At 46.2% G+C, this 21109-nt stretch overlaps 1 protein-coding gene across 1 annotated transcript; it reads right to left on the bottom strand.

The window, feature by feature from the left end:
- Nucleotides 1-1219: 1219 nt before the first annotated feature.
- Nucleotides 1220-19224, bottom strand: DYNLRB1 (dynein light chain roadblock-type 1). The gene is made up of 4 exons (XM_061209009.1): nucleotides 19154-19224; nucleotides 11481-11556; nucleotides 5277-5444; nucleotides 1220-1582 (listed from the first exon to the last, which is right to left on the bottom strand). Exons 1-4 carry the CDS (start codon nucleotides 19154-19156, stop codon nucleotides 1539-1541), a joined length of 291 nt encoding a protein of 96 aa, XP_061064992.1. The 5' UTR covers nucleotides 19157-19224; the 3' UTR covers nucleotides 1220-1538.
- Nucleotides 19225-21109: the final 1885 nt, after the last annotated feature.

The following is a 21109-nucleotide window of genomic DNA, read 5'->3' on the forward strand; positions in this document are numbered from 1 at the left end:
ACCTTAGACTTGGATCGAAGCCTCAACAGCCTCTGAGAACAAAAAGGAGATAGTGGTGGCCATGCCTCACTTTCCTTTAAACCCGGCATCTCTGAGGTAATTACTGATCCAGTGTCATTTTGCTGCAGTCCTGTAGTCACCGCCTCCCAGGATGTGCTTCCTGGTCCACATGGACAGGGACAGCATGCAGTGATAGCTCAGAGAATCAGTTTTATTTGAAGATTTGGGGAAAAGTATTTAAAAGGATTATTTCTATATTAACACAAACATATCGATTATGGAGTGGAAAATTCCTATGATCTTTCACTAAAATAGATTTTGAAGAAATTTTGCCGAGACCTTATAAACTATACTTCTAGGCTCCCAAGGGTACATGTTTTACTCCCCTGATACTGTTAAGAAACTTCACTGGAAAATTTAGAAAAACATTTTTGTTGGACGGAAGAACTCACACTGTAGTCGGAGGTTACTGCCCGGGAAGGGAGAAGGACAATGAAGGGGAATTTCGAGGTTTGCACCATAGTTTTAAATCCTTTCCCTCTGTATCAAGAAACAAAAGACAAAAAGAGAACCTAATAAAAAATAAATACATGTGGTTTCTGGGGAAAAAAAATCCGAGTGCTGCTGGATGACGAGTGGCCTACAGCCTCACTGAGTGGCCGGTGCAGCCCCTCATCCCCACCGCACCCCAGGACTCGAGTCTAAGGGAAGGCAGATGCTTACCCAGGATGAGCTCGCTCGGGTGAACCAGACCATCTGGGATTTCTGGGGAAGGTAGTGTGGAAAGAGCAGAGCTTTTGGAGTCAGACACCTGTGCTCCCGGCTGTGAGACCTCAGGCAAGTCATTCTTGAGAACCCAACTTCCTCATCTTTAACATGGCTTTACCACCCCGTCTGTAGGGAACTATGAGGATGATATAAGCCACACCTGGTACTCAACAAATTTCACTCCTTTCCTTTCCTTTCCCCAGTGAAGTGTAGTCGAAAAAAAACTTTCAAAACATTGGTGGGGGTGAGAAATGATAAAAGGGGTGGCTAGGGACTAGAGGCCCAGAAACCGGGACACCAGTCATAAACCAGGTCCAGCTCAGAAAGTGTGGCCACAGGTGCAGTATGGAGCACAATCCACCATGGGGGCACCGGGCTTAGGCTTCAGACCACGTGATTACACAGGAAGTGAGGCCTTTTCAACCTAGTGTTTAAAGACACACGGCAGGGAAAGCGTTTTGGTTATTTTTAGTTAAAGAAAAACAGCCTTTTCCAAGGGCAACAAAGTGAACTCGAAGTCAGAAGGAAACAGGGTGTGTGGGCTTCTCACAATCTCTTGCTCCGTAAACCTGGATGGGATTTTCCTCCTGGAAAATCAGGTGCGACTGGCCAGCAGAGGGATGACTTTGGTGGGGCAGGTGGAGCTGCAGCCGGATTGGTCTGAGAGGGCTCTAAGAGGACTTCCATATGCCAGTCAGTTGACATGATTAACGCTATTATTCTTGAGGGGCATTAAATTAAGGAATGACTCAGGGAGCCAAGAGAGCGGCTTATTCGGTTGGATTCTGAATCACAATCAGGAAATAGTCTTTATCTGCAAAAGAGGAAAAATGAAAAAACAAATCACTAAATGTAAAATGGGAGAAAAACACACCACAAAGCCAATAAATCATTAAATCACCAACTGTAAAATGGTGGTGGAGCAGAGACGGATAAAAAGCATCAATACTCAGGCTGCTTCCAATTGCGGGAAAACAGAAGATAAACTTGCAAATTTCCTGTGGGGGCTTCTGCACATGTGGCTGCCGCGAAGCGGGGCCCTCATCCTACCCGGCAGTGGTGCTCGGCAGCACATCCGCATTTCTTTCTTTCTTTTTTTTTTTATTTGGCTGCGTCAGGTCTTAGTTGCGGCATGAGGGATCTTTGTTGAGGCGTGCAGGATCTTTCCTTGCGGCGTGTGGGCTTCTCTCTAGTTGCGGCATACGGGTTTTTCTCTTGTTGAGGCATGTGGGCTCAGTACTTGTGGTGCATGGGCTTAGCTGCCCTGCGGCATGTGGGATCTTAGTTCCCTGACCAGGGTTCGAACCCGCGTCCCCTGAATTGGAAGGAGGATTCTTAACCAGTGGACCACCAGGGAAGTCCCCACATCCTCATTTCTGATCTTCCCAGTACCAACAGGGAGGTAGGATTATCACGTTTTTTTGGGTAGGGAAACTCAGGTTCAAGGTTTCCTACAGCAATGGTTCTCAAACTACAGGGTGTCAGAATCACTTGGAAGGCTGTTTAAAACAACACTGCTGGTCCCACCCCCAGGGCTTCGGACTCAGTGGGTCTGGGGTGGAGCCCAAGAATTTGCATTTTTAACAAGTGCCCGGGTGATGCTGATGCTGCAGGTTCTGGAAGAACCACTAGTTTAAGGTTACCCAGCTAATTAGTATCAAAGATGGAATTCTAACCTCAACCCCGCTAGTCTTGGGTTAATGTCAGTTCTGTCATAAGTTCAGTTGCTAGCTTTCCAAGCCTTCTGGAGTAGAAAATTTCAAAGGCGCCAGGTCAAAGGGGGCCAAAGCTACCTGAATTTCAGCTCTGGGGATCCAGCCAGTCAGACGGAATGTCCATCATGAAATCATAGCAAATCCAAGTCCTCTGGGGTAAGCCTGACTGCCTCTCACTTTATAAAAGAGGAAATAGGAGAAGCGGGGTGTTTCAGCTTTGCCCACTTAATAATCAAACTGCAAACATTCACCAAGGTTTCCACGTGCTGGCTCTGGGTCAATCACTTCTCATACAGCACCTCAATGAATCCTTGAATCACTCTATGAGGCAGGGCCCAGTGTTTTCTCATTTTTACTAATGAGAACACTAAGGCTCAGAGAATTAAATGACTTGCCCAAGCCAAGGCAAACATGCCAGGTGGGGTAGCGGGGTTTGACTCAGATGCTGAATGCCTCTGGTCTGCCCCCTGCTGAACATGTGAAAAATGGCAGGACCTTGGCCATGTCTGCTTTGTGTCTGTTCAGATTCAAGCCTAAAGCTTGCTTCTTCCCATGACGATGGACATCTGGGAAGGAACAGATATTATATGACTAAGTTTCATGGCTAAGCAATCTGTGTAACTGAAAAATCACTAATAAAAATAGAAATAATTAACAAGCCACCAATAAAACAGATAAAAACAGATACTATTAGCAATATCAGTGTCTTTTCTTCCGAATAATCAAGCTCTACATTCAATAATAGCACTCCCAGTGCTTTGTGGGAAGCAGTGTGTTAAAGCTTGATTACACTGTGTTAACTCAGCTGTTCCAGAGCAGACATTCTTGGAAGCTTTAAGCCAAGAGACGCTGTCCACGGAGAGTCTGTCGACTTGGAGACCACATAATTTGTCCTTGCTTCACATTGTGAGCTTCCAGGTGGGGCACAAGGTCTGCTCTGATTTGGAGGGTCGGTAGCCTAATTTTTAGGGGAGTGGAGGTTTGTCTGTAATCACACAGCATGAAGTCTTGGGAGGGATGTGAGTTCAAATCTGATTCCAAGCCTTTCTGCCCAAACTCGTGCCAACATACTCAACCAGATGAGGCATCTCAGAATACCAGAGCAGTACTGGCCCCTACTAGACACTTTACAGATGTGGAAACAGAGGTTCGGAGGTGTTCTGTGATTTGCTAAAGGTCATGCTCGTAAGAGGTGAAGCTGGGAAAACAGATGCTGTGCCTGCTGCAGTCTATCTTCTCTGACAGAATCAGAGACCTCATCATTGGTTGGCATGAGATGCATTAGACAGTGATTAAATTGATAAACAGTGTATGTTTATAATTGATAAACAGTGTATGTATGTTTTTGGAATAAATGACTCTGAAGTTATCCTAGGTTCTTATTTGTGACTGACCTGCTCTGTCCCCACCCCTCTAGGGAGTGTCCCCAGGAGACTGTGGGCCCCTGTGACTGGCTCTATGGGTCTCTCCTTCACATCCTTCCAAGCAGCTCAACTGGACCCGAACAGGCCTGGGAACAGAACCAATATTGCTCTGCTGCAAGGAGTGGTTGACCGCCATCAAATACCTCAGAATTCTGCAGCCAGCCTCCTCACCACCTGTGTTGCAAAGCCCAGGGGCAGTCAATGTCCCAGCCTCCCCACTGCCCTCTTTCATCCAGGCCCCCAATCACAATCCTATCACCTCCTGCCTTAAAAAACCTCTGCTCACAGGGTCAAGTCCATGCAGCTGAGTTTTGCGTTTGAGGCCCCTTCTAAACTGGACCAAACGTATCACCTCACACTCCTTCCTACACATATCCTGATGCCCTAGACAAGCTGCACTGCAGCCGCCTCCATCACCATGTGCACATTTAACTCAGGCACACTCAACCACGGGGCTCAGCCAAAAAGGAGATGGAGGGGGAGAAGTAACTGCAAAAACAGTCCTGGAGGATCTGTCTACCACTCCAGGCCGTGTGTGTGAGTGACGTGAGGCAGGGCAGGGCAGGTGGCCCTGCTGTCCCTCCTGTGGTCCCAGTCCTTATGGGCTCCTCCCACGGTAAGCATCTCATCACCCTGAGAATGATCCTAAGACCTAAGACAGGTATTGTTTGCACCACACACTCCCCAAGTGCAAGCCAAGCACTTCACGTGAAACAAAAGCAGCAATCTCTTCCAGTGCTGGAGGAAGGGCTGTCTGTATGGGGTCCAGAGAAATAGGACCATCGTTTGGAAGTGGGCAAATTAACATTTTTTCAAGGATAAAATAGTGCATGGTGTTTTTGCCTCACACTTTGGTTTAGAAGCGCTGAATTCCTTTTTCTTCAAGCGTAGCTTTCCCACTCCCGGCACCCCCAAGCCCCACCCTGCTTGCTTACTCTTCACCTGTGCCCTCAAGACTCAGCTCAAGTGCTCCCTCCTCTGGGAAGCCTTTGCTGACCGCCACAAGCAGCCACAAGCAGCCCTAATCACACCCTCCTCTATGTTCCCAAGTGCTCCTTGAATTCCCCCACATCAAGGTGAGGATTACACTGTGATATGCTTATATGTCGCTCTCCCCCATGAGAACATAATTCCCCGCTGTGGCCTAGAACCCAGGACGGGGTCTGGCCTAGAGTCACTGTGAATGAGTATTTGTTGGGGACGCCAGCTGGAGACAGGCCAGGCGGTGAGGCAATCAAATCTGTACCTTCTGCTCTTCAGGCCTTTCTGTGGAACCTATGGAGACACCCATGTGCTAAGCCATCCTGATAGCTACAGAGCATGCACTGTGAGGGTCTGCTCCTAAGTGGGGATGTGGAAGACCCCTTACCTGGTGCAACCATAATTTCATTTTTCTTGGAGCGAATTCGAAGGAAGGTGAGGTCATTCTGGGGGTCAATTTCACGCACAGTGCTCCGGGCCTTCAAGATGAAGTTGTGCATGAGGTTGGCGTACTGTGTGGTGGTGGGATTGTCCATGGTGCTCTTGATGGGAATGCCTGAGGGGAGAGGAGACAGAGACTGAGCAGAACATTGGGGTCCCTTTCTGCCCAGCTTTTAGCCCCACACCCATAATTCTAGAGTCTAGACTGGCAGTTAACAGTCAAAGCCCACTATTTACTGAAAGCTTGACAGGCAAGTGTTGAGCACTTGAAATATGTCAACACCAGTCCCCAGAACTACTCTAAGGGCGGCGTCACCATCTTTACTTGCCAATGAGGCAACAGAAACTCTGAGCGGTGAGGTGGCCTGCCTGTGGTCACACAGCAGGTAAAGAGAAGCAGTGGGGTCAGGATTCAAACGCAGGCCTGTTGGCTCCACTGCCAGGCTCCTTTCACAGGGCCACATCGTACTGGCTGGTTTCCAGCAATAGAAGGAGAGACTATCATTCGTAACACTTAGAACAGAAACAAGGAGAATACCGCCTACAAATCTGTAAATACTAAAAAGTAGATAGAAGAAAGGTCAGCCCGTGTCAAGATAGAACCATCACTGGTGTTTTGCTCCAGTTCCCACCAAGGAAGGCTTAGGGCCCAGTTATTATTATTATTTTTTTAAATTTATTTATTTTTAATTTATTTTTATTTTTGGCTGCATTGGGTCTTCGTTGCTGCGTGCGGGCTTTCTATAGTTGCAGTGAGCGGGGGCTACTCTTCATTGCGGTGTGTGGGCTTCTCATTGCGGTGGCTTCTCTTGTTGTGGAGCACGGGCTCTAGGCACGCGGACTTCAGTATTTGTGGCTTGCGGGTTCTAGTGTGCAGGCTCAGTAGTTGTGGCGCATGGGCTTAGTTGCTTTACGGCATGTGGGATCTTCCCGGACCAGGGCTCGAACCCGTGTCCCCTGCATTGGCAGGCGGATTCTTAACCACTGAGCCACCAGGGAAGCCCAGGGCCCAGTTATAAACACACGGTCTATACACATGACTGTGCCCCCAATTTAAAGCCTGTTTCTCTGTCTGCAAACACCCTTGTAAACAGCATTGCTACTGCTTTCAATGAGCCCACAAGTGGCCATTCCACAGGGTTAATCATTCCCCTGTTGCTGGGTACTAAGGCTGGATTTTTTACTTAATTACTGTGCAGTGAACAACATCCTGCAACAAGCCTTTTCTGTTTTGAGGACTGCTTCCTTGCGATGAACTATTAAATGGACCTCCCTCACTGGAGAGTGCCTATTGTCATGGAGGTGAGGAAGAGGGCTCAGCTTGAGCCACCTCAGGCCACGACTGGGTCATAAGGTGCCTATGAATCACCGTAACATGTCAGCAGAAGGCTCCATCAATGAGGCTGAGTGCCCACAGCTGACAGGCCCTTGTGACAAATGTGGCCCAAGTGGCTCCCCACACATAAGTGGCTGGATTTGGGGTCCAGGACCCTGCTATCTGGCCCATAACTGACCAGCCAAGGGATCAGCCAAAGACAGTAACCCTCAGGCCAACCCATGAGTGGCAAGAAACTGATCCAACCTTGTCTTACTAGGGTAGAGGAACACGAGAGTGGGCAGAAGAGGGCATGGTAGCAGGAGAAGCAGCTGAGTCAGAGAAGCTGGTTTCAGCCAAGTGGAGTTATGAGAACAGGTTGTAGTGATCACTTGTCTTTAAGGGACAAGATGACCAGGTCACCAGGGCTGCTGTTGGGTCCTGGATGGCAACAATGTACCCACCAGGGCCCCACGAGGCCTCATTCAATAGTGGAACCTTCCTGAGGTTGGCAGTATAAGCAGCTGGGGAGACGACTGAGCAGGAACTCTGAAATCTGATGACCTGGGCTTATACCCCGGCTCTGCCCCTTCATGGCTATGTGGCCTTACACAAGTGATTTAACCTCTCTGAGCCTCCATTTCCTCATCTGTGCTTCAAAGTGCTGCTGTGAGGATTAAATATGGATTAATTCATTTGAGAATATTTAGCAACAGTATGCATGTAATAAGTGTTGATTTATTATCAACATCACCCACACAGTAAATCCCATCCCCCAGGAAACATGAGGGGCCAGTCTCGAGGCCTGGCAAAGTTTGGGTATCAAACTTCTTGACCTTCTTTTTACATAGCACAAGGCCACCTTCTCTCAGATCCCTCTGCCTGGAACTTTCTTTCCCTCCCCTATTCTCTCCTGACTCTCACTGTCCCTCATGTCTCCATCCACCCCCAGATGTGGTCAGTGCCCCCATTCTACAGTCCCAGCACCATGCAATTGTCCTTCAGAGCAGTTAACTCGAGTCTGGTATCACACCTTTATGGAAGTGATCATTATGTTTGCCCCCCCAGCAGACTTTAAGCTCCCTGAGGGCCAGAACCAGGCCTGATGTGCTCACCAGTGTCTTTAGAGAGACTGCATTAAGCATTTATGGCTGTTGATAAATGAGTAGACACAGGTGTACTTCTAATAGTTCAAATACTGTCATGGGACCTCCCTGGTGGTCCAGTGGCTAAGACTCCGCGCTCCCAATGCAGGGGGCCGGGGTTTGATCTCTGGTCAGGGAACTAGATCCCACATGCCGCAACTACGAGTTTGCACGCCGCAACTAAAGATCCCGCAGGTGGCAATGAAGATCAAGCATGGCGCAATGAAGACCCAGCGCAGCTGAATAAATAAACAAATATTTAAAATAAACAAATACCCCAAAACCCCCAAATACTGTCATGAATGTGATCACATTTCTGCCAAGTGAGAAACTGTGTAAAGGAGAAAAGAAACTAACTTCTTGTTGGCTCACTTTAAAAACAAAAGAAAACACGGAGCTGGCAGGGTGGGGATGGAGGGCAGGGACCAAAACTGGGGATAATTTCAAACAAGGACAAGAGATAATTCCAGATTCACAGGATGTCAGAGCTGGGGAACACCTCACAGACAGCCTAATGACTAGGCTGCCTATTCTAGGCCTTTGCCCTCACAAACGGGCACTGTGCAGCCCACAGAAGTGGCTGGTCACCTCGAAGGCATGATTTCTAATCCAGGGCTCAGATCTGTCAGGTTGTATAGCCAGGTCCTCTCACCAAACCCACCTCTATCAATCAACAATTAAAAAACATTAACAAAACTTAACAGATGTTTATTAAGCACCAACTTTGTGTCAGCATTGTTGCAGGTGCTGGGGACACAGTAGTGAACACAAGAGATAAATCCCTGCCCTCAGAGAGTTTACATATTTGAGTCTTTTATTTTGCCCTGTGTGGGTAGCAGCGGAAGATGGCAGGGGTTCTGGAGAGGTACAAATAGAATGTTCCTTACATTCTTCTTTGTTTTTTTAAAATAAATTTATTTATTTATTTATTTTATTTTTGGCTGTGTTGGGTCTTTGTTGCTGCGCGTGGGCTTTCTCTAGTTGTGGCGAGGGGGGGCTACTCTTCGTTGAGGTGCACGGGCTTCTCATCGCGGTGGCTTCTCTTGTTGCGGAGCAGGGGCTCTAGGCGCGTGGGCTTCAGTAGTTGCGGCACGCGGGCTACAGTAGCTGTGGCTCGCGGGCTCTAGAGCGCAGGCTCAGTAGTTGTGGCGCATGGGCTTAGTTGCTCCACGGCATGTGGATTCTTCCTGGACCAGGGCTCGAACCCGTGTCCCCTGCATTGGCAGGCGGATTCTTAACCACTGCACCACCAGGGAAGCCCTGTTCCTTACATTCTTGGTTAAGTCTGCTTAAACTCACACTTTTATTATGAAACACCATTTAAATTTGGCCAAGGCTGAGACGTCAACAGGCAGTGGCAGGTGGTTGGTAAGTGACTGGGACAAGAGCATGTCATGATTTTAGGGGCGGGAAGCAATCCCTCTGGGCTGGGATGGTCAGGGAAGGCATCCTGCAGGAAGAGGCAGCTGAGCTGAATCATGGGGGTAGGAAAGCCTGAGAGGAGTAATAGAGGTCCCTAATACAATCATCCTTAACTGATCACCTCTAAGGGAAGTCTTCAGAGGGCTTAAGGGTCCCACAGAGCAGTGAGTTCTGACCACCTCCATCTATGGCTGGGTGATCTCGGGCAGGTTACCTCACTGCTCTCAGCTTCCAGTTTCTCATCTGAAAAATGGGCAAACGTCCCTGCTTTGCAGGGTCACTGTGTGAAATGTAAATGAGAGACTGAAGTGGGAGCTCCGTGAATGGAACATAAATTAAAAATAAATAAACAAAGGGAATTCCCTGGTAGTCCAGTGGTTAAGGCTCTGTGCTTCCACTGCAGGGGACACGGGTTCGATCCCTGGTTGGGGAACTAAGATCCCACATGCCACGCGGCATGGCCAATAAATAAATAAACAAACACACACACACAATAATTTTTAACATTCATATGGCATTTACTATACATCAGGCACCGTTCTAAAAGCTTCCCTTAGAAGAAAGTAGTATGACTGTCCACATTTTACAGATGAGGAAACTGGAACAGAGAGGTTAAGTGACTTGTTAAGATCATACAGTTGATAAGTAACTAGGGTCAGGATTCAAACCCAGGCAGTCTGGTTCCGCATTCCATATTCTTAGCCACTGTGCCATACTGCTACATTAGTATACAAAAAATAAGTGCTCATCATTAGTACCCAAAAGGTGGTAAGCAGCTGGGGCTATATTTTCCCAATGAAAAAGCTCAACTTTTGGGGCAGTTTTAAGGCAAGAATGAAGCCTTGTGGTTTGGAATACTACTGGAAGCCTAGGGGTCCCAGCTGGGGAGTCAGCCCCTGGGGCTGTTCCCTCCCCATCTGGGGTCAAAAATGTACAGTCCCAGAAGAGAGTCTCTTTCTGAGTGACATACAGTCTTTTGGGTCTCGGAGCAAGAAGCTCCCTGTAGCAAGGACCAACCACTCCATTTGGGGCAGCTAAGTTCTGAAGAGGAAGGGGAAGCCTCAGGCCACCCAGTTGATCAGTGGTGGACCTGAGCTGCCTCACAGTGTCCTCTGGGCTCCCCAACCTGCTGCCTCCTTTGAATGCAATGACCTCGTGGTTTAATTAGAGTCTGACAAAGCTGGGGAGCACACTCTGCGTGGCTCTGGGCTGGCCAGGGTCTGATGACTTGGAAAACAACATTCTGAGGACATGTCACCTTCAATTTGTCACCCTTGGTGACTTTCATTCTGCTCTATTTAAGTAGGCACTGTTGAGAATTCTGCCTTTCCAAAACAAGGCCCAGAATGACAATGCATACACACAGAGGCTCTCAAGGAGCCTCAAACAAAGCAGAGCTGACTGAATGCACTGGATTTGAGAATTGGGGGAGCCCAGCTGGGTGACCCTGGACATGGCCTGGGACATAGTCCAGCAGCCACCCTCTGGTCCTTCACAGCACAGTGTGGGAGAAAGAGCACAAGTGCATTCAGACAGACCTGGGATGAAATCTTGGTTCTATAAAGGTAGGTGAATCAATTAAATTTCTAGACTCACTCTTCTCCACCGCAAAATGGAGACAACAGAGCTGCTTCAAGGGATAAATGAAAAAATATGTTTTGTGAAGCACCAGCCCATGGCCTGGCACAGAATAGGTGTGTGATAATGTTAGTTCCCTTCTTCACCATGTCTACTGCAGTATGAGAAAATTAGCATCTGTACTCTTCTAGTTGTTGAAATAATGTCCCAGAAAACTACAGGCCCAAAGAAGTTGACAACAGTATTACCTAGCAAAAAAAAGTAGAAACAGCATAAATGTAGGATGGTCAATAAACATTGTACTGGCAGTTAAAAATTCTGCTTATGTAAACCATGGAGCAAAAAAAAAAAAAAAAAAAAAACCCAAACAAAAACTCACAAGTAAAACATATGCAAAAGAGTAACAACTATAATTATGACCAAGAGAAAATGCACCTGGACAAGGGCTGAAAACGTATGGCATACTGAAAAGTATGATGTGTCAGGGCAGTGGGATAGAGTGAATTTTTCCTTTTTTAAAATTTAGAATTCTAGTAATAGTGCTTGGACACAAGAGGTGTTTAAAAAAAAAAAAAAGGGTGAGAAATAGATCAGGTAATGAGAGGTTTAGTAAAAAGCAAGTGTTATGCTGTGTTGGGCTGTTTTCTGGGGGCCTGCCTGCACTCAGGTCATGGCTGGAAGGAGGGTGTACCTTCTGTGTTCACCACGATGATTCCCTGCACACCCTTCTGGCTCTGAAGTCGCTTCAGTGTCTCCTCCACCTCTGCCTGCCAGAGAGAATAAGACCAAGGTTAGGAGGGGTCAGGAAGGCTGGATCAACTCCCTCACAGCCCTGGCAGATGAAATCACACATTCCAACAACAAACAAGTAACACCCAGGCACGTGGCACTTCCTGAAAGCTCCCCAGGCCTATTTGGAATGGTCCCTAGGCCACCACCAGCATCTAAACCATCATCTTCCCAGTATGGGGTGGGGCTGTGCTCCTGGCCCTTTGCCCACCAGGGACCCTTTGCCCCTCAGCTACTGGGGAGCAGAATTCAAATACCATTCCCAGGAGTACAGACACATCCATGACTCACATATTTGGTACAGCTGGGGGACAAACCAGAGGACTCCAATGATTAAAAAAAATCCAAATAGGAGTGTCTAACAGGAAGGCGACATTCCAAAGGAAGTAAAATGATCCCATGAGGATAGACTCAGTGACCTAATAAGCTGGCACCTGAGACAGGGTGACACGTGGCACACAGCCATAGCAAATGCTGAGGAAGGGGCTCATTAATCCTGCATCTCCGGGTGCTAGTCTGGGTGGGATACTCTGGCACATGGAATTTGTAAACAGAGTGGACAATCAGACTTTGGGTCCTCACCTTGCCATGCAAGCCCTTCTCTATTATTATTCCCATCTCTTTTACCCTTCCATCCACTCTCCACCTACATGTCCATACCTCCCTGTCTCCACATCTTTTTACCCGAACAGGGCCTCTTCTCTGCTGAAATCCAGCAAATTCTTCTAGATCATCTAAGATATCACCTCCTCCATGAAGCCTTGACTGTACCTCTCTGGGGATGCATTCATTAGGTACTGCTTTACTTGGAGTCTCTATAATGGTCTGCGGAGTAGGGGTTCAATAAATAGCTGCTAAACTGAACTAGGTCTAACTCTTCCTGTGGGCGGAGACTGGCCCGAAGTGTTTGTTCTCAGGAGGTCCCTTCTGTACCCATCCAGAATCTAGTCAGAAGCTCCTCACAGGCCGAGAGTCAGACTATGTTGGAAACAGAGGCTCTGTTCACCAAGAGAGTGGTCCCCCACCCTCAGGGGCTAATGAGTTGGCCCGGGGGGAGGAGCTTCTAAACAGTGGATGGAGATAGCACAAAGATTGTTTTTCTAGTAGGCACAAGCCTCACAATCCAGTCACTGCCACCCACTTCCCAATGACATGTGAATACTCTCAAATGCCGGAGGGAAGGGCACACAAGTTCTTCCTACAAAATGGCAGCCTGATGCCTCTGTAATCTGGAGCCTTGGTAAAAGGACAGGGCTAGCTATGTGGATGTGAGAGTATAATACAGTGGGTTATACATGTATGAGATCATAATTCATTCAGCAGACTTTCAGTGAGCTCCTACTACACACTATTCTGGAGAGGAGTGGTAAAATATGATAGTGGTCAAAACTACACAGTACTCAATCTGACCTGGTAACCCTCCTGGAAATTCATCCTAAGGAAATAATCCAAAAGAATTAAAAGAACACAGCAGGATGTTTGCTGCAGTGACATCTGCAATAACAAAAAAGCAGGAGGAGCCCAAAATGCCCAGTAATTAGGGAAAAGGCCAAGGAAATTTTGGAATGTCCGTTCACAGGAATATAATACATACATTAACAAGGGGGATCAGAATATTTATACCACCACAAAGAGAAAGTGCTGCAAGATTGCATACACATGAAAACAAGAAGAGGGCTAGAAGGATTATGGAAAAAAACAAAAAGCCACACCGAGAGCAGAGAAGTATAGATTAGGTTTCCGTTTCTTTCTTTCTTTTTTTTAAACAGCCTCTTTTACTCTATTATATTGTTTCTATTTTTTATATAATAATTCCACATATATATCTATTTATTTGTTTATTTATTTGGCTGCATCGGGTCTCAGTTGCGGCACACAGGATCTTTTGTGGCGGTGCTCGGGCTTCTCTCCAGTTGTGGCTTGTGGGCTCCAGGGTGCGTGAGCTCTGTAGTTTGCAGCATGCAGCCTCTCTCCTTGAGGCGTGTGAACTCAGTAGCTGTGGCACGTGGGCTTAGCTGCCCCGCGGCATGTGGGATCTTAGTTCCCCGACCAGGGATCGAACCCGCGTCCCCTGCATTGGTAGGCGGATTCTTTACCACTGGACCACCAGGGAAGTCCCTATTGTTTCTATTTAAAAACATTTTTTAACCCATCTCTCTGTGTATCCAAGAGATCAGACATCTCTGATTTGGGAACTACAGGGCTCTGACATTCTCAACATTATGAGAATAAGAATATATAGGAATAAGTAGGATGGCAATTTAGGACAGCTCAAACAATCTGCAATCAAACTGGGGACGGGGCAAACTAAAACCAAAGATGCCAGAATCGAAGTCCAAAATACCCCTGGAGGTTGGAAAGTGAGGCTGAAATGAAAAAGATGAAATTTCATAAGACTGCTATTCATTCGATAACTATATGGGAAACTTCTATGTGCCAGATGTTGTTTTAGGCCTAGGGATGCTGTATTGAACAAAATACAACAAAAATCCTTGCTCTCATGAAGCCGACATTGGTGGGTGGGGGGAGGGAATCAGACATTAAAAAAAACATAAATAAAATACAAATGTCAAATACAGAAGGGATGGGGGATCTGGAATGCAGGGACTGATGGCAATTTTGAACAAGGTGGTCAGAGAAGGCCTCACTAAGGTGATAGTTGAGTAGAGATCTGAAAGGAAATGAGGGAGCTAACCATGCAGACTTCTAGGGAGAGTGTTCCAGAAAAAAAGCAAAGGAGCCAGTGTGGCTGAGGGCAGTGAGTGGCAGGCAGCCAGATGAGGGAGGGAGCCAGGATCAGACTAGGTTTCAGGGGCCCTTACAGACCAGTAATGACTTTGGTTTTTAATGAGGAGGGTGTGAGGAGCCACTAACAGGTTTTGAGGCGAGCAGTGACAAGATCTCTTTCAAAAGGATGGCCCTGGCTGCTGTGTGGAGAGTGGACTGCAGGGGGCAAGCACAGCCTGCCGGAGCCCGGGCCTGGCATGTGCTGCTCCTTCTGAAAGCAGCAACCTTCTCTCCCTCACTCAACCACTTGATGTAACTAACTCCCAACTCTTTGGACTCAGCTCATGAGCCTCCTATGGGAGGCCTTCTCTGACACCTGCCCCTCTTCTAGGTACCCACGCATCCTGACTCCACAGCACTTATCACAGTGGAGTGTAACTGCCTGTTTTGCATCTGTCTCCTCCTCCAGACCCAAGGCACCCTGGGAGCAGGAACCTAGACTTTGTAATCCCAGTACCTGGTACAGTATAGGCTCAATAGATACTTAAGGAACAAATAAAAACCATTTGTACAACTATGTTTTACAAAAATCAACCTTTTTAAGTACAGTACCCAGGGTGAAAAGGAGCTAGGGTTTAGTTGATCCTAAATTTAATGAGAACCAACTACTGAGATCTGGCTGCTTAAAAAGTAAACACACTTACCAAGAAAGGGAGGACATACACATATACAATGACCAACTCAGAATCTGCTACAAGTCAGATATTAGGATGAATGTTTTCAGACACGTCTCATCTGAACCTTCCATGGTTAGTATGATCTCCATTTTACAATGAGAAAAACCAAGGTTCAGAAAGGAGAAGAGTTTTTGCCCAAGGACACACAGCAGGTCAAGAGAAGAGCTGAGGGACTTCCCTGGTGGTGCAGTGGTTAAGAATCTGCCTGCCAAGGCAGGGGACACGGGTTCGATCCCTGGTCTGGGAAGATCCCACATGCCGCACAGCAACTAAGCCTGTGCGCCACAACTACTGAGCCTGCACCCTAGAGCCCACGAGCCATACTACTGAGCCCGAGTGCCACAACTACTGAAGCCTGCGCGCCTAGAGCCCGTGCTCTGCAACAAGAGAAGCCACCGCAATGAGAAGCCCTCGCACTGCAACAGAGAGTAGCCCCCGCTCACTGCAACTAGAGAAAAGCCCAAAATGCAGCCAAAAATAAATAAACAAAATAAATAAATTTTTTAAAAAAGAGAAGAGCTGAATATACCACTGAACACTAATGATGAGGTCCCAGTCCTCAGGGAGCTCACATTTTGGCGGAAGAGACCTTCAAAAACAAATGACCAAGATTCTTGCAGGGTACAGGGATGGGGGGGTGGGGGACAGGAGGATGCTACTTGACGAGTGTGGTCAGGAACACCTGAAGATGTAATCTTTAAGCCAAGAACTAAATGATGAGAAAGAAAAGCACTCCACGCAATGGGATGAAAGCAAAGGCAGTGAAGTGGGAAGGAGTCTGGCATGTTCAAAGGAATAAAGAGAACCAGTAATGCCAAGGTGTTTGATTCTTTGCTAACCTGACAGGCAAAACCCAAGTAATAGAAAGCCAACTTTTCTTTAATGTTTAAGAATTATCAGTGAGGTTCGTCAGAAAAATAAAAACCAAAAAACTTATCAGTGAAGTTAAAGTGGAATTTGCTTGCATCTCTCCTTTTTTGAGTCTTCTGATTTTTCTACAAATCTTATTGATTTTCAAAAACTTATGTTAGAAATATTAGACTTTTGTCCATCATATAAATTACACTTCTCCCACTTTTCAAATGTAACCTTATGATTTTTTTCAATAATCAGAAGTTCAAAATTTTTATGTAGTCAAATTTAATAAAAATTTTTTCCTGGAAGACTAGCAAATAGCTTCCCCAATCTGACCCCAACAAGTAGGGTGGGGCTAGGCCTGGGTGAGTGGGGGTCATGAGGTCTAGAGGAGGCACTGCACACCTGCTTTCAGGAGAAAATGCTTAAAACAAACTTCAAGTTCAGCCCTGAGGAGCCAAGAAAGAAAACAAATGATGCCAAAAAGACACAAGCAGCAACAGAGACATCTGCAAATGGGAAAGGAGTCCTAGTTAGGCATCCAAGTCATGCCACCTTTGTCTTTAATGTTTGTCATCCCTGCAGTGCCAGCCAACTGGTACCAGAAATATCTGAGTGGATATTCTGGGTCGGCTCACATCACCAAATTCCTGTCCTGCTCCTAGAGACAGCCCAACTGGTATCCTCAGCACCCTGACTCTTTATTACTATTAACATGGGTGTCTGCATCAGAGAAGGGTTCTCTAGTTCCCAGCTGCATGTTGCTGACAGACAAAAAACACACACACACAAAACAAAAAAACAAACACCAAAAATAACAAGCAGCAGTAAAACTCCAGGATTATTCATTGGTTTGGCATAGGAGGGATAACCATCTGAAGCAAATGATTCACAAAGGAACTGTGACCAATTTGACTAATAAGCATGAAATTTTTAATTGCTGTAAAACAAAAATGAATTAAAAGGAGGGAAAAACATTTGCATCAAATAGAACAAAGGAGTAATTCCAAAATATCACACAGAATGATTATGTTTTTGAACGCTGGCAGTATTATGGCAAAACTGGTACGAAGGCAATACGACCTTTTGGGAAAGCTACAGGACAATACTATTGCGAGAACCATAAGTGCTGGTCCCCTTGCCTCAGAAATTCTTTTCCTGAGAATTTCTCCTAAGGAAATAAACTAATAAGTTAAAAAAAAAAAGACAAAGAAAACAAACTCTACGCATTCAGAGACATTCATCACAGTGTTATCTCTGTTAATGAACTAGAAGCAACCCAAATGTACACCAGGGGAATGATTTGGCAAATTATGGTAAAAATATTTCATTGACTATTATGTAGTTACTAAAACTGATTCATTACAAAGATGATGCAGCAACAAAGTTATATGGCTTTGGACATTAAAACAAACAGAAACAAAAAACTAGCAGGTACATCTTGAAAAATAAGCATATGTGAACAAAGAGAAAGGAGAATGTACAAAGATGAAAATACTTGTGTGATGGAGTAAAACTGGATGCTAATTATGGATGATTTTTATATCACCTCACCATCCTAAGGGGCAATTTGTCAGTTTCTACCAAAATGTTGACATATGCATGCCAGAAGTACCAGTACTACATAACACTAACATAAGTGCAAAAAAAAAAAAAAAGACAAAAATAATACTGCAGCATTGTCTGGATTGAAAAACTGTAAACCATCTAAATGTATATACTGCAATAGAATATGAATACAGTCCTTTGAAGTAGATTTGTATTTATCGACATGGAAAAATATTTGATATCTTTTAGTGAACAGAGTAGGTTGCAGAATGAGATTATCTATATATATTAGCCTAAAGTAAACTTAATATGTATAAATACATATGTTCCAGTTTCATGTAATAAACAGGCTATATATAAATGTGCTTATGCACTAAACAAACCTGGAAGGAAACACACCCACTGTCAACAGTCATTACCAGAGGGAAGTGAGATAGGGACTACCTACACTTTCTACATTACATACTTTGGTACTGCTTGAATTTGTTAAACTGTGCATCTAAATATGTTTTGCTTTTATGAATATAAACACACAACAGCATGGTACAGGTTGCAGGAAGCTACCATTTGTGTAAGAAAAAGAGGGGGCATATATACATGCTTATATAGATATATTAATAAAAGAAACTAACAATGTTTCTGAAGGAGACTGAGGCTGGGTGTCAGGGTTGGGTGGGAGATTTATTTTTCACTTAGATCCTTTCAGATTATTATTATTACTTTTTTTACTGTAAGATGTGTTAAAAATTTTTTTTAGTTTAAAAAGTGATGTGAAAGATGAAGTTACTTCATCTATACTATAAACTAGCTAACTATATAAAGCAAAGTATACAGCTAAACTATATAAAGCAAAAACTGAAGAGAAAATGACTAATAGTAGTAATATGCCTAATTATAAGTCGTCACCTCCAGGTCACGGCACTGTTTCTTATTGACTTTAAATTCTTGAATAAGATTTCCGAAAACCATTCACATGATTTAACATTTAAAAGGTCTTTTCAAGTTTTTTACAAGTTGGGAGGATTAAAAACACAAGAAAACAAACCTGTAAAGGCGTAAAGAGCCCACAATTCTAGCCAGCAAGGCAGGAACCCCAAGGGTGGATCCCGCTCGTTTCTGACTCATGCACCATGTCCCAAAGTCTCGAAAGAACCACAGGGACAGAAAGGCAGCAGTCGAGCTTCTAGGGTTCAAATACACCTCCGCCATTTCCTGGGGCAAGGCACTTAGCTTCACCAGGCTTTAGACTCCAAGTATGTAAAAGGGGGATAACGGTCGTACCTACTTCACAGAGCTATGGTGAGGAGGAAGGGCAGGGTAGGTAAAGCGCTTAGCAGTGCCTGACACGAATTAAGCTTCCCGGAAGTGTAATCATTATTGTTGTTATCTCGCAACAAGGCCCAGGATGCTAGGAGGCAGAGGCCTGTGGGCCTGCCTCCCCATCTCCGTCAATCCTTCGCCGAGGCCCAAGCAACTGCTTCCGGTCTAGGGAGAGCGGGATCCGGTGTCCCCTCGGTCTAGTCTGGAGGCCCGCGCCGCCCGGGTTCCGACCTCCAGACAACTCGGCCCCAGCCCCGCCCAGCCCCGCGGATGCCCAGTCCAGCGCTCGGAGCCGCCCCCGGAGGATGGAAGGCCAGGCTCAGGGTGTTGGGAAGTCGTGCTCGGCCACCTCCCGGCCGCCTGCCACAAGCTCCCGGCAGACACTCACCATCTCGGACCGATCCGGTAGCTCCGCGTAGCCAGCCCTCAGCCCAGTCCCGCTGCCTCTCTGCGCCTGCGCACAGCCCCCTGTCAAGGCGGACAGCCTCGGTAGCCTATCAGAAGCCAGCGTGGGACGGCTGGGAGGGAGGGTAGGCGGATCTTAGCTCCCCCAGGGCTCGAGAGGAACTTGCCCTGTGCTGTCGGAAAGTGAACAGCAAAGGAGCACTTAAGCTATGGAAAATTCCTAATTCCCACTGTGCCGAAAAGACGCTGGTTCGCGTTGTTGGAAGAGGCTTTCAACTCTCAACCGAGGTCTGAGCTGGATCTGCAGGTTCTGGGTGGAGGGTGGTGAGCGATTCTGAAGGCGAGGACGGGGGTTGCTGAGACCTCCTTTCAGGCAAAATGAGGCGCGAAGCCAAAAAGCTCCGAAAACGCGGGAAAATCCGGAGATCGGGCTGGAGTCAAGCGTCCCTGGGGTCTCCAGAGCGACTCCCTTGGGAATATTCCATGCAGGCTCTGAGAGGAGCGGTCAGGTCTAGCCTGGGAGTCTGAAGCCTTTGAACCCCGAGCTCAGCGGCCACCCGGTGTTCCCTTGGAGAAGCCACTTCGCATTTCTGTGCTCCCTCGTTTTCTCACCTTCTTCCTGGAGCCCTATTGTTGCCAACAAATCTTGGCTCTCTGTGCACCGATGCTGAAGAAATACGAGACAGATTTTGGAGGATAAGAGAGATGGCTTTATTCCTCTGCCAGGCAGAAGGGAAGACACAGCAGGCTAGCGCCTCAAGAACTGTGTGTGGCCCCCCACCCCCAAACGGAGATTTTATATGTGGGGCTCGCAGTCCCCGGTCTATGATAAGGATCAAGGTAGTGAAGGTCTCGCACTCTTTTTCTCCTTGCATTATTTCAAAACAGTCATAGCTGGCGTTAGGCAGTCCGGTAATTGGGTCCCTTTGTCTCTGGTTTATCTGCCTGCGACCTTCTTTCTGAAATGCAAAAGCTGCAGGGGGTGATTTGTTACCAGGGGGCGCAGGGAATATAAACACCAGGACCACGATGTAATTTACATAAAGTTAGGGGTTGATAGGCCCAGGATGTAACTCACACAGCGTTAGCGTGATAGGTGCAGGATGTAATTTACATAGTGTCAGGGAGTGAGGTTAGCTTTGTGAAGTACAAATCTAGTAACAGACACTATCGATTAGTAACAGTTAAAATAAAGCAAGGAGTGATTAACACTTTCAGGCCAGGTTATGTTTTCTTCTCCAGGCTGTTCACTGTTCCCTTTACTTTCCTTGTTCTCAGGAGAGGGGAAAAAAAAAATCTCACTTCTATTTTTATTGCAACACTATGTTGTTCTGTTTTCCACAAAAATTTATGGGTTCTCTAGCAGGAAATAATTTGCTAATTAGTTAGCCTCAGCTTACAGTGTTCCTTCGAGGCACTGGAGCTTGCTGAATTCAACGCAGATGATCTCCAAAAATTCATTCCACTGTAGCCTCTTTCAATTGGGGGAGGATTTGGTTTTCCTTCTAGGGGCGTCTGCATATTAAGAGGATTGAATAGTGACTTTACAGTGAGGAAACCTGGCAGGCACCATCTTAACCAGAGGATCAAGGTTAACATAATTGGTAATGGGATATATTGATATGTGCCCTCTGATATCATGCACCAAGGGCACACCACCTCTATGGTGTTTTTCACACAAAAAAATCCATGGCCTTAACCATAAGAAAACATTAACCAAACTTAGGACATTCTACAAGGTGCCAGATCAATACTCTTCAAAAAATGTCAAGGTCTGAATGAGGAACTGTCACAGATTGGAAGAGACTGAGAAAAAGGACACTGGTGGGAAAACTGGTGATACCTGTATAAAGGTTGTAGTTTAGTGTCATTTTACCGATGTGAAGTTTTTATAATTGTACCAAGTTATGTGGGATGTTAACATTGGGGAAAGCTGGGT

Source organism: Eubalaena glacialis, chromosome 13, assembly GCF_028564815.1.
Source record: "Eubalaena glacialis isolate mEubGla1 chromosome 13, mEubGla1.1.hap2.+ XY, whole genome shotgun sequence".
NCBI classification, from domain to species: domain Eukaryota; kingdom Metazoa; phylum Chordata; class Mammalia; order Artiodactyla; family Balaenidae; genus Eubalaena; species Eubalaena glacialis.